Raw genomic sequence first — 13,448 nt, 5'->3', positions numbered from 1 at the left:
TTTATAGCCCTTTTACTTCATGACCACCAATCTTAACCAAAATAAATGTAGGGACAGAGTATCACAATGTAAGATTAATCCTGATAGATAAGGAATTAGCAGAATGAATGTATATTATTTTATTACTTTGAATCACTTAGTATATTCTAATTTAAGACAATTTGGCATTTTCTACCAAAGCACTTGTATAGAGGAAAATCATCCTGGGAGAAATACCTTGTACTTAAAATGGCTCACATTTATTTATTGAGAACACCTTTTTCTTGCTTTTTAAAAGAGCATTGAACTTTCTAAAGCTGCTTATAGGGAGACCCAGTAGGATCTCCCGGAAGACTAGGGTTGTTTGTCTTGAATTATTTTCTTCCACTTCAGGATTTAAACCGGAAGAGGAGTGAATTGCTGGTGCCCGGGTCACAGCTTTTTTTAGGTCCCCATGAATCCAAGATTCCTATACTTTTGATTCAACAGCCAGGAAAAGTGACTGGTGATGACCAGCGAGGCTGGGGAAGTGGCTGGGATGTCCTCCTTCCAAAGGGCTGGGGCATGGCTTTCTGGATTCCATTTGTAAGTTACTCTTCGATTCTGACCAACAGTTACAACATTTAAAATACATTCCTAGTGAATGCCAAGCACTGAAAATGTTCCTGACTTTACGCACGACCTAGAAATTGAGTGCTAGTTTTCTGCCCTTTGAGCTATAATCCTGGATATAAGATACTTCATAGAGTCCCTGGAGCCCGGTTTTCATTACTAAGAGTTGTGCTGACATTTTTTGAATTTTTGAGGTTTTAAAAGTGGCCTGATTTTTGAATAATAGTGGCAACAAAATGTTGAGGTTTCTTTACTTGAAATTTGTTACAGTTTAAAAGCCAAAAGACTTCGTTTTTATAGATGTATAGAATACAGTTTTTTTTTTTACGTGCTGTTCCATTTATTCCTCTTTTATTAACTGCAGCTAAAAATTTTATTAAAAATCTAATGTGTGTGTTTTTTTTTCCTGGTTAAATAATTACTTTGAGCTAGAAAGCATAAAGGACATGACATGTAAGACCGTTAGATTCAGGCAGATAATTAATTTTAGTGAATATGCATAGTGCAAAGGACATTCAGTTAATCATTTAGGAGTGGGAATATTTTAAAATCTAACTTTAAAATTATGAACTGTTTTAAGCATACAGAAGGTATACCTGTGTACCTTTCACCCGCCATCCAGCTTAAGAAATAAGACATTATAGGTTCATTGGAAGCGCTCTGTGTATCCCTCTCCAATCCCATTTCCCTCTCTCCTTCTAAAGGAATCACTAGTCCTATTTTTGGTGTTTGTCACTATCATGCATGTTTTTATAGCTTTATTAAGTGTGTGTGTATATCCTAAAATAAAATAGCTCTATTTGACATGTTTTTAAACTTTATTCCTTGTATAAATGCTTTTGCAACTTGCAATATTCACTCAACATTGAGATTTTTCCATGTTGATTGGTGAAGCTTTATTTCATTCATTTTTACTATTGTATGGTAACCCATCATGGGGTAGTTCCCCAGTGTATTTATCCATTCTATTTTTGATGGGTATTGAGGTTTCCCATTTTTCTCCATACAAAGAATTTAGCAGTTTCACTTTAAGTTGGTATATAGTGACAGGATCTTTCTGGCATTTCTTTTAGATCTATCGAGGTGCAAGAGTTGGAGGATTAAAAGAGACTGTAGTGCATTCTCAGTATAAAAGGTCACCTAATGTCCCAGGTGATTTCCCAGACTGCCCTGCTGGGATTCTCTTTGCTGAAGAGCAAGCTAAGAATCTTCTTGAAAAGTACAAAAGGTAAGAAGCTGGATTCTCTAGTTTGATGTCTTTTTTTTTTTTTAATAAATTTATTTATTTTTTGCCGCATAGGGTCTTCATTGCTGAGTGTGGGCTTTGTCTAGTTGCGGCGAGCGGGGGCTACTCTTCGTTGAGGTGTGCGGTCTTCTTATCGTGGTGGCTTCTCTTGTTGCAGAGCGTGGGCTCTAGGCACGCAGGCTTCAGTAGTTGTGGCTCACGGGCTCTAGAGAGCAGGCTCAGTAGTTGTGGCGCACGGGCTTAGTTGCTCCGCAGCATGTGGGATCTTCCTGGACCACGGCTCGAACCCGTGTCCCCTGCATTGGCAGGCAGATTCTTAACCACTGTGCCACCAGGGAAGCCCGGCAGGCGGGTTCTTAACCACTGCATCACCAGGGAAGTCCCTAGTTTGATGTCTTAAGGGGAAGACACATTGAACAATCATGTTTGTCCTGGCTTCAGGGACTCTTACTATATAATGTGGAGTTCTTAGACTTGTCAACATTCCCAAGACATAATTCAGAAGATGCTGCTTAGGTCAGGAGATTGCCCTATATCTAGATTTTATAGCCCATGCAGGTTACAAACCTTTCTCTTGGTTATTTGCTTCACTGATGATGGTGTACACCTAAGCTGTGGACCTGAGTTCCGGGCGCTTGTTAATTGATTCCCGCTACTGAGCCCTGCCTCCTCAAAATGGAAATTGTGTCTTTCGTAATGGTTATAGATGGAGTACATACTTATGAATTTTAATGAAAGTATGGAAACATACAAAAATACTTTATAAACTGGTGTATTCCTTTTATCCAGAGAGATAGCGCTGTTTTGACATTTTGGTATCTATCCATCTAGACTTTTTTCTTTTCCATTGGAGGAGTGGCCAGTGAGGGGCTTTATTTCCTTTATACTCTAGAAAGGAAACATAGGGCACCTGTATTTCCTACTGAACTGTAGACTTCGGGAAGCACAAAAACTCTCTTGTTTGTTGTGGCATCTGCAGTATCTAGCCGGTGCCTAGTGCACAGTGGGCCTTAATACCTGTTTCTTTGTTGACTGATGAATGGGTGACTAATTGAATGTTGTATTTCCTTGACTGTGAGCTCCGCAGTTGTGCTCTCCTGTGCACTGCTGCAACTCTAGAGACAGGCTTGGCCACAGTTGGCTTGGCTTTCCAGCTATTGTTTGAATGATGGATGAATGAGTGAGTGAGTGAACGGGGATACGTTCCTGGATTGCTGGTTTACAAGCCCTTTGAGGGCAGCCATTGTGTGTTGTACATCCTACGCCTCCCATAGTGTGCAGGGGCTTCTCCATGCTTGTTAAATAATAATTGACAGTAATACTTATTTCTCACCCTTTCGATTTTTTTATGTATGTAAATTTTTCATAGACACAAATTTTTTTTAAGGCATTGTATTCCATATACTATTTTGAAACCTGCTTTTTTCATTTAGCTGTGTATTATGGAAAGTTTTCCCATATCAATAAATATGACTCTAAACCAAGAGTTGGCAAACTTTTTCTGTCAAGGGCCAGATGATAACTATTTCTGGCTTTGTGGGCCCTTTGGTCTCCATGGCAGCTGCTCAACTCTGCCATGTGGCACGAAAGCAGCCTCAGAGGATGCATAAATGAGTGAGCACGGCTGTGTTCCAGGCTCACGCTATGGACAATCCTATTTGAATTTCATAGCGTTTTCATGTGCCACACGATATCATTCTCTTGTGTTTTTTTCTTTCCTTTTTTCTTTTTTTTGGCTGCACCGCGCGGCTTGTGGGATCTTAGTTCCCCAACCAGGAATGAAACCCGGGCCCCCTGCAGTGGAAGCGCGGAGTCCTAACCACTGGACCTTCAGGGAATTCCCTCTTGTGTTTTTTTCAACCATTGAAAAATGTAAAAACCATTCTTAGCTCGCGGGTCCTACAAAAACAGGCAGTGGGCCAGGTTTGCCCAGTGAGTTGTAGTTTGCCAATGCAGTATGGCTGTTCTGTGATTTATCAGTGGCCCTTTAGGTTCTGTCTGAATTTTTGCTCAGTGCTTCTGTGAACAGCTTTCCATTTGTATCTCTACGTATCTGATCTATTCATTTAGCACATGTTTACTTAGAACTTGCCATGTGTCAAAAACCTTTCTAGGCACTGAGGCTGCAGCAGGGGACAGGACGGGCAAAGTCTGCTCTGCCCTTGTGGAGCTTATTCTTGATGGAAGTACGTGTTTCTACACTAGTGGGAGGGATCCAGGCAAGGGGAGGGAGGCTAAAATGGCCAGAGCAAAGCCCTTGAGTGAGGAAGACGGGGTAGCATCCAGGGCATAAGGGGAGGAGTGGCATTCCTTAGCATCAGGCTTAGCTGTCTTATTTTTAGTAGGCTGGAAGGCTGACTCTGAAAATGTGAATACAGATTTAGGTAGGCTGGACTCTGCGCAGAGGTTGGGTAGTAGTAGTCTGTGACCGTCTTCTCTGAAAAATAGGCAAGGTTATCATCTAGGAATAAGGGGGAGAGAGGCTGTTGGAGATTTGAGGAGAGAGGAATTGATAGAAACAGTGTTCTGGGAGAGTGGAAGATAGAATCGACTGGAGAAACGTATCAGATTTGTAAGAAATGTAGGAGTCCACTTAAGTTGTGTTGATAATGAGACCCTTTGGGACTACTGCATGTTCTTCCCCAGCCATGTTCTGCCAATCAGGTGCTGGCGTGGGGTAGTGGAGGGTTGAACGTAACCAGCAGGGGCTTTGCCGGAGGAGGGACTTGGGGGTATGTGTAAAGGGAGTGACTCTCTTAGGAACTGTGGCATCTAGGCTTCCAAGGAGAGAGATGTGAGGACGGTAGTGAGCAGTGATGAAGTGGTAAACAAATACAGTAAGTCTCCTACATACGAACCTTCAAGTTGCGAACTTTCAACGATGTGAACGTGCGTCCCATCAGCGTCAGGCGTGAGTCCTATTGCTGAGGATCCTTCAGCTCTACCATCTCCCACCTCCTCTCCCTCCTCCAGTCAGTAACTCTTCTTGCCTGTTCACTCGATGCCAGCCCCGTAGGCCAGCTGTTGTACTGGACTTTTTAAGGTACCGTACTATAAGATTAAAAATGTTCTCTTTATTTTTTGTGTTTGTTTTCTATATATTATTTGTGTGAAAAGTATTGATATTATAAACCTATTATAGCACTATATAGCCGATTGTGTTAGTTGGGTACCTAGGCTAACTTTGTTGGACTTACGAACAAATTGGACTTATGAATTCGCTCTTGGAATTCGTACTCATTCGTACGTAGGGGACTTACAGTAGTAAGTTCCAGTGGTTGAGGAATTGTTGCCGTGGAGAGGTAAATGGGCAGGCAAAATAGGAGGCGTCATTCTGAGTGAAGGATACTTGAAATTGAGATTTTAAGGTGGAGCAAGTGTTGGCAGTGACCAAAAGGTAAGATGTGACCAGGAGAGTGGGTGGTTGAGATGGGGGGAAGTAAAAGGTGTGAGAAGTTTCTGGTGGGCCAGCGTACTAGAAGGATGATATATGTAGCTGCTGAAGCCATTGAGAATGGGTCGGGATGGAGGGGAAGGCAGAGTGGCGGGGAATGGGGTGCCTGGGGAGTTGACCGAGGCCCTGGCTGAGCAGGGAGAGCCAGTGGTTTATCTGATGGCTTGTGCTTCAGGAGAGCGGGAAGGAGAAGAAAAGAGGTCTGGGGGCATCAGGAGGAATGTGGCCACCCCTAGGCCTGTGGGGTGTGAAAAAGAAAGAGCTATCACTTGAGAGGAGCTGTAGCGGAAAGAAGGCAAAGAAGGACCTTAGGCTCAATCTCATAAATAAGATTTCTGGTTAAAAAGAAAAAAAAGCTGCATGCTTTGAGGATTTGACGTACCATTGGCAAATTGCTATTTGTATTAGTGTAGAATTTTACCTCTAGTTCCGAGGGTGCCTGTTTTCCCTCACGTCTCAATAACATGGGCTATTACCAATCTTTTATTTTTTTAATTAATTTAAAAAAATTATTTATTTATTTTTGGCTGCGATGGGTCTTTGTTGCTGCATGCGGGCTTTCTCTAGTTGTGGTGGCTTCTCTTTGTTGTGTGGAGCACAGGCTCTAGGCACACGGGCTTCAGTAGCTATGGCTCGTGGGCTCAGTAGTTGTGGCTCGTGGGCTCTAGAGTGCAGTCTCAGTAGTTGTGACACATGGGCTCTGTTGCTCCGCAGCATGTGGGATCTTCCCGGACCAGGGCTCAAACCCGTGGCCCCTGCATTGGCAGGCGGATTCTTAACCACTGCGCCACCGGGGAAGTCCTTACCAATCTTAATACTGACAAAACATAGATGAAAAAATGGCATCTTACCGTTCTCATTTTTTGTTTGTTTGCTTACAAGTGAGGTTGGGTACTCTTAAGTGTTTTCACCATTTTTTGTCTCTCTTTTTATAAATTGCCCGTCTCTCTTTTTAAAAGTTTCTGGGTGAGGCAAGTACCCTGAGAGGGTTTTTCACCGGCTGCCCCTCTCAGGAGGCCAGAACACATTTGGTTCAGTCTCCAGAATATAGGCTCAAACTGAACCTCTGATTAAGCGTACAGGTTCATTTCCATTTGAGGTCCTAGGGCATAGCACACAGTAAGAAACAGAGGGGGGAAGGAATGTCTGGGCCTGTCCCCGAGGAGACCATCAGCCTGAGGGTGCAGGCTGGGACTCCCACAGAGTACCCCAGCCCGGAAGCGCCCATGGCCAGGCTACTCCTTACCTCTTGGGGTCATTACATACCAGAGCAGGCCCTGGTTCCCACTAGTTAGTGGTGTTTTGAAAGTTCTCCCTCACATGTTGCTGAAAAGTCATTTGGTATCACCCATGTGAAGGGCAGTTTGGAAATATCTGTCAAAATTGCAAGTGCTAATAATACTCGTTGCCTTAGCACTTCCACTCCCAGGACTTTATCCTGTGGATATACTTGTACTTGTATAACATGTTCAAGGTCATTCATGGCAGCATCGTTTGTAGAAGCAAAAGCTTGAAAATAACCAACATGTCCTCGAGGAGAGGACTGTCTAAATAACTTAAGGTATAAACCATCCAGTGGGATAAGACTTGTGCTAAAGAGTAAGGGATGTCTTGATGTGCTAATATAAAATGACCTCCAAGATATTTTGTTAAATGAATAAAGTTAAGCAAAAGAGTACAGGATCGGTTTGCCACCATTTGTGTAAAATGGGTAAAAAAAGAAATATGTATATATCTGCTTGTAAGTTTATAAAATGTCTCTAGAAGGATATATAAGAAACAGATGATGATATTGTCTCTGTGGAGGACAGCTGGGTCACTAGAGGTCAAGGGTGAGAGAGAAACTTCACCATCACCCCTTTTGTACCTTTTTTAAAAAAATTTTTTTTTATTTTTGGCTGCATCGGGTCTTAGTTGCAGCACGTGGGATCTTGTGTTGCAGCGCGTGGGCTTCTCTCTAGTTTTGGTGCACAGGCTGAGTAGTTGTGGCATGCAGGCTCTCTAGTTGCGGTGTGTAGGCTTTCTAGTTGGGGCACGAGGGTTCCAGAGTGTGTGGGCTCAGAGTTGCTTAGTTGCTCCATGGCATGTGGGATCTTAGTTTCCTGACCAGGGATCGAACCTGCGTCCCCTGCATTGGAAGGCAGATTCTTAACCACTGGACCACCAGGGAAGTCCCCCTTCTGCGCCTTTTGAACTTCAAACCCTGTGAGTATTCAGGGGCATCACTGCACAGCTCCAGGAGCACCCTTTACCTGCAGTTCTTCAGGAGTGGCACTCCCCGGAGTGATGTACGTAGGGTGACTTTGTGGGTGCGTTATCTATTACAGTAAAAACCGAAGAAAACAAAAACGCTCAGCCACTAGAGTTGGTTATTATTATTTTTTAAAATCGTATTTCTTAGAAAACTTTTTTGTATGTTTGTTTTTAAAATAGAGATGGAGTACGGTGGCCATGGTTATTTTGATTGTCCATCCTAAATTGTTCAAAATTGGTTCTCCTCTTTGATTTCCATTAGACGCCCTCCGGCAAAACGGCCCAACTACGTTAAGCTTGGCACCCTGGCACCTTTCTGCTGTCCCTGGGAGCAGTTAACTCGAGACTGGGAATCAAGAGTCCAGGCCCAAGACGAATCGTCTGCAGCTTCCTCTCCAGGTGGTGAGGAGAGTAGCCTGAGGAGAGATGTGGTGCCTTGTGCTCCCATGCCTGGAAGGACTCGTCAGCTGTCTGATGACGAGGGCACACCCCTAAATGACTCCAGCGAGCCCAAGGGAGTGATGGACACAGATGGTCCAGCCCGGGCGGGGACTGAGGGGGTAGTGGGCCAGGGTGCCACCGGCAGTCTCCTCTGTGTTCTGAGGTAAGTGCACATGACTTTCGGGTACGTTTTTGGATTGTCTGTTTTTTTTGATACTGACCAGGAAGTAAAAGTTATCATTGCTCCTTTACACAAAGCCCAAGTGAATTTATGGACCTTCTGGAAGGGAAAGCCAGTGAATCCTAGAGGGCCCAGGGAAAAGGCTAAATCACATACATTTGCTTTGGGGCATGATGCTAACTGACGAAATGATTTAAAATATCGCGTCAATAGACCTAAACCAGGGCGGTTTATGACCTATTTTATTTAGTCTTTGCTCACAAAGCAGTTCCCTCACGATTGTGATCTTAAGTAATGAAGAACCCCTGCAAGCGTTCTTTAAATCGTTGAATTAGATTTCTTCCCATTGCTTTTGAATGACCTGCATTTGTGGCCGACTAGATCCCCATTCATTGTGATATTGGCATATCACAGAGGTTACTGTGTAAAATGTGTTCTTCTCTCAGTGCTGCTGCAGGCTATCCGATTCTGCTTATCATTAGCGCTTTATTCTGTGCTCTGATTTTAAAAGAGTGCCACCCCTTTGCTTTATAATTATTCTTCTGTACAGTAATTTCATATCCTTCCTTCTTACTTTTCAGATAAGTGTCCCTTAGAGGTTCTTTTTTCATCAAAACATCAGTTCCTTTTTACTCGAATTCTCTCACTGGAATCTATAGCCATAGATTCTACTCCACTGTCTTATTTTTCTCTGCCTTCAACTTGAAACCTCTAATCCTTGAGTCTCAGAGTAGTAGACACATAAAAAGAAAAGTATCATTACACAAATGTGTATTTTTGATTTTTAAAAAATCGAAGTTTTGATCCTTTCCCCCCATAGAGTATCAAAAAATCAAATGAACTCCAGCAATGTCCAGGCTTGTAACTGCATATTTTCCCCTTGAACAAAATATCCTCAAAACGTGTGTCTCCCACTTCATGCAGGAGTAGAAAATTACTGAGGCAGCTGTCAGCCTGGTGTGGACCCAGTTCTGGGAACAGTCGGGCAGCCCCACGAGCTCCTGGCACAGGGCACCAAGAATTGAGCAGAGAGGCCTGCCTGTCCATCCTGGACCGCTTCCCCAAGGCCCTGGTGTGGGTCAGGCTGTCCCTGCTCAGGAAGGGCAGCCCCGAGCCGCACACCATGATCTGTGTTCCAGCTGAGGAGGACCTCCTCCAGCTCAGCCAGGATCGGCTGTACTGTGGGCCCCAGGAGCCCAAGCATAGTGACCCATTCAAGAGCCAGATCCGGAAACAGAAGGAGAAGAAGAAACTAGAGAAGAGGCAGAAGCGAGGCTGTGCTGCATCTGAGGGCCTGGCAGAGGGGGACCCTGCAGCTGGACAGCAGCCTCCGACCCTGGGCTTGTGGTCAGGCCCTCTCCCGGTTGTGACTTCTCACTGCTCCAGAGTTCTCCTTGGCTTTGTCACACAGGGAGATTTTTCCATGGCTGTCGGCTGTGGGGAAGCCCTGGGGTTTGTTAGTTTGACGGGCTTGCTGGATACGCTGTCCAGCCAGCCAGGAGTGGAGAGGGGTCTCGTGTTGCTGAGGCCGCCTGCCTCTCTGCAGTATCGATTTGCGAGAATCGTTATTGAGGTGTGAGGTCGGTTTACATCCTGGCACAGATAATAACTGTGTTTGCCAAGTCCCACAACTGGAGAGTTGTTTTTGCTGTCTTCCGTTTCAATATATCATGTTAAATTCCTTGGAAACGAGAATTTAAAAAACTATGTATTTATGCAAATGGATGAAATGTTTACCTCATTCCAGTAATGTCCTTGATTTCCATCTTTCCCTGTCCTTGCTGTAATACTTTAAAATTTTTTGGCATATATAGCCAAAAGCTTTTGTATTTTGATTTCTTGGTCTGTGTAATTCTTGCTGAAAATAATTAGAAGCCCTATTGTTTTTTTGTGTCCTATCAAGAACAAAGGGCTGTCAAGTCTATTTGAAAAATCTTGTAGTCATGTGATAAGCGACGACGGTTGTTTAATGATTTGATTGTTACAGAAGTGGGAAAGACTAGAAACATCTGGTCTCTGTGCATGAAGTATGGGCCCCCGTGGGCCACGTTAAATTCTGTACTGTGATCAGCATGCCCAACGCTTTACACCATAAAGAAGGAAATCATGGAAAACGTATTGTTGCCTCTTTTCAGGCAGGTTCAGTTTATGGCAAAAGTGTTGAGATGGAACTAGAGTGGTGGTCTGTGGTTTTATGACCACTCGTCCTCTGTGTTGTTGACCAGCGCATGATTCCAGGAGTTACTTAATTTTTCTGTGCTTTGTTTCTGCAAAGAATTTTTCAAAGCCATAGAGGAGCATTTCTCAAAATATGTTCTATGAAGTATGTCACCTAAGGAAAAGAGTCCAAGGACAGAGTGGGAAATTCTGCGTTAAATACAGTTAGGCGGGACTTCCTTGGTGGCACAGTGGTTAAGAATCCACCTGCCAATGCAGGGGACATGGGTTTGAGCCCTGGTCCGGGAAGATCCCACATGCCGCAGAACAACTAAGTCTGTGCGCCACAAACTACTGAGCCTGCGCTCTAGAGCCTGCGAGCCGCAACTACTGAGCCCGCATGCCACAGGTGCTGAGGCCTGCGTGCCTAGAGCCCGTGCTCTGCAACAAGAGAAGCCACCGTAATGAGAAGCCTGCGCACCGCAATGAAGAGTAGCCCCTGCTGCCAATGCAGCCAAAAATAAATAAATAAATACAGTTAAGCACTTCTTTTTAAAGGACTTCTAGAACCTTCCATGTGATAATGTACATTGTGATTCTCCAAGAAGTGGATAATAGTCTATAGTATCTTTTTTTTTTTATAGTATCTTATAAATCTTTTTGAGCCCCAAATTCTCTTTTCAAGGACCAGTGTTCTTAGGGACATAATTTGGGAAGTGCGGCCGTGCAGTGCAGCGATGACCTCTGCAAGGTGGCAGCTAAAATGTCGAGCTGCTTTTAAACGTTCATGCAGTCCCATTGTCCACCTGACATTTTGAGCAGGGTATAAAAGAGGGGTCTCCTCCTGCCCCATATGGAAGAGTGGCGTCATCACTGCTTTTTTTCACTTGCAGGGAAGCTAGGTCATCAGCTTTTAGTGGCTGTGCACTCATACTCATATATGTCACTCATACTCTTACTCCGTTTTCTGCCATACGTTTCTAGCAGAGCTTAGGTGGGATTAGTATTAATTTTTTATTTAAATGTACAGTTAGGTGTTGTTGACGTAAATGCATTGTGTTTCTGCAGTAGCGTTTGGCAGTGACTGTCTTTGAGAGTGACAGGTTGGGGAGAGATACAGCAGTATTACAGTAGCCAGTGAAACGTCTGTCATTTTCCCTCTCACTCTGCCTCTGAAAGTATTTGTGTCCAACGCAGATGAGACTGAAAAAATAGTATACTTTTTTTTTGGTTTCTGTAAGCAGAATAAATTAAAATGTCACCTGGTGCTTGGTTGTTAATATTTGATGGGCTATTCCTCATTTGTTTTCTAGGCTCTAAGCCACTTCTGTGGCTTAGCTCGCTTGATGACAGAAGTCTGAGCAAGCTGTGTCACTGTCTCATTCCGTACAGCACCCCGCGTGGGCCCTGCTGCCCTGCCCTCATCACGGGGGACAGGGCACAATTGCTCTGCTTTGTGGTGGCAGGTCAAAGAACTATGCGCTAAGAGGATAGACTAGCATTTCCCAAAATACATTCCTGGGAGCACTGGTCCCTGGAGATGTTTCCTGGGAAAAAAGTGTTTCATGGCTACATAAATTTGGGGAAGGCCATATACTGTACCCTCCTATTGCACATCCACAATGAATATTTTTATAGTTGAGGCTCTGCAAATACCGATAGGAAGGAAATCTGTCCTTCACAGACCACCACTTTTTTTTTTTTTGCATAACTATTGTCCGAAGAACGCTAGTTTTGTGAAATATACCTTGCAAAACAGTGTGACAGAATTTGCATAAATAGATAAACAGGAAAGTGTCCATTTCTGTTGTGAAAAAGACTGATAGGAATGGTCTTACTCTCTATAGCAATGAAATGAATGACTTGTTTATGGTGACCCTACTAGGTGTCTGCCGAGCACCCGAATAAGTACAGTGTGGCTCCCGCCCTCCGGCTGAGCAGTAGAGACTTCATTCAGTCAGGAAGTGTCCTGAGCAGCCAGGTTGTGAGCTGAGCACCTGGAGACCAGCTACACGCCTGAACTGTGCATGAAACAGAATTCTGTCTGTGTGATTATGCTCTGCTTTTTAAAAATATTACATAAGTAATGTTTTTATGTTAATGATCCACATTCATCATAAAAACCTAGAAAATGCAGATAAGCAGCAACAATCACAAAACTTAACTCACCTGGATTTTCACCATCCAGGTTGTAGGCACAGTTACCTTTCTGGTGCATATCCTTCTAGGCATTGAGATGTATGTCGGCAGTTTTCTTTTAAGGAAAATAGCATCAGCAATATATAATGTATCAAAAACCCATGCAGGACATGCGCCGCTTAAGTGCATGTTGTCAGTTCCTTATGGAGCTTGATTATCGTGACCCTGATGTTCATTCTCCTTTTATCGGAAGTTAGTACTCAATGTTGCATTGCTGTCTTGGCTGCCACCTGCCCGGGGTGAGTTCTTTCTTCCCGGCCAGTGGCAGGTGATGTTGCCGAAATCTCGGCTTCTCTGTGCACCGATGCCGAACAGAAATAGGGAGACAGGTTTTGGAGGATGAGAGAGATGGCTTTATTTTTCTGCCAGGCAGAAGGGAAGACACAGCAGGCTAGAGCCTCAAGAAATGCGCCTCCCTCCTCGGGGAATCGGAGAAGATTTTATACGCGGGGCTTGCAGTCCGGGGTATGTGATAAGGATCAAAGTAGTGAAGGTCTTGTATTCTTTTTCCTTTGCATTATTTCAAAACAGTCATAGCTGGCATCAGGCAGCCCGGTAACTTGGGTCTGGTATTCTGGTAATTGGGTCCGTTTGTCTCTGGTTTATCAGCCGGCAACCTTTTCTCTGAAGTGGTGACCCTACAGGGGGTGATTTGTTAGAAGGGGGTCATTTATTAGAAGGGGGCATAGGGAATGTAAGCACCAGGGTGTAATAAGGTTAGGGAGTGATAGGCACAGGGTGTAACTCACACAGAGTTAGGGGTGATAGGTGCAGAGTGTAATTTACATAGTGTCAGGGAGTGAGGTTAGCTTTGTGAAGTACAAATCTAGTTACAGACACGACGGATTAGTAACAGTCCACCTGCCAATGCAGGGGACACAGGTTCGAGCCCTGGTCCGGGAAGATCCCACATGCCGCGGAGCAAC

General features: G+C 44.1%; 1 protein-coding gene across 1 annotated transcript in view; it reads left to right on the top strand.

The window, feature by feature from the left end:
- The window catches only part of POP1 (POP1 ribonuclease P/MRP subunit), a 36,780-nt gene extending 26,223 nt beyond the window's left edge, over positions 1 to 10,557 (top strand). Inside the window, exons 13-16 of the mRNA XM_024756586.1 lie at positions 373 to 564; positions 1,665 to 1,819; positions 7,807 to 8,148; positions 9,091 to 10,557. Coding sequence (XP_024612354.1) covers positions 373 to 564; positions 1,665 to 1,819; positions 7,807 to 8,148; positions 9,091 to 9,745 — 1,344 coding nt within the window. The 3' untranslated portion in view covers positions 9,746 to 10,557. The remainder of the gene's footprint in view (positions 1 to 372; positions 565 to 1,664; positions 1,820 to 7,806; positions 8,149 to 9,090) is intronic.
- Positions 10,558 to 13,448: the final 2,891 nt, after the last annotated feature.

This window comes from Neophocaena asiaeorientalis, unplaced genomic scaffold, assembly GCF_003031525.2.
Source record: "Neophocaena asiaeorientalis asiaeorientalis breed wild unplaced genomic scaffold, Neophocaena_asiaeorientalis_V1.1 scaffold29, whole genome shotgun sequence".
In the NCBI taxonomy this organism is placed as follows: domain Eukaryota; kingdom Metazoa; phylum Chordata; class Mammalia; order Artiodactyla; family Phocoenidae; genus Neophocaena; species Neophocaena asiaeorientalis.
This window is presented reverse-complemented; position numbering and strand designations above follow the sequence as displayed.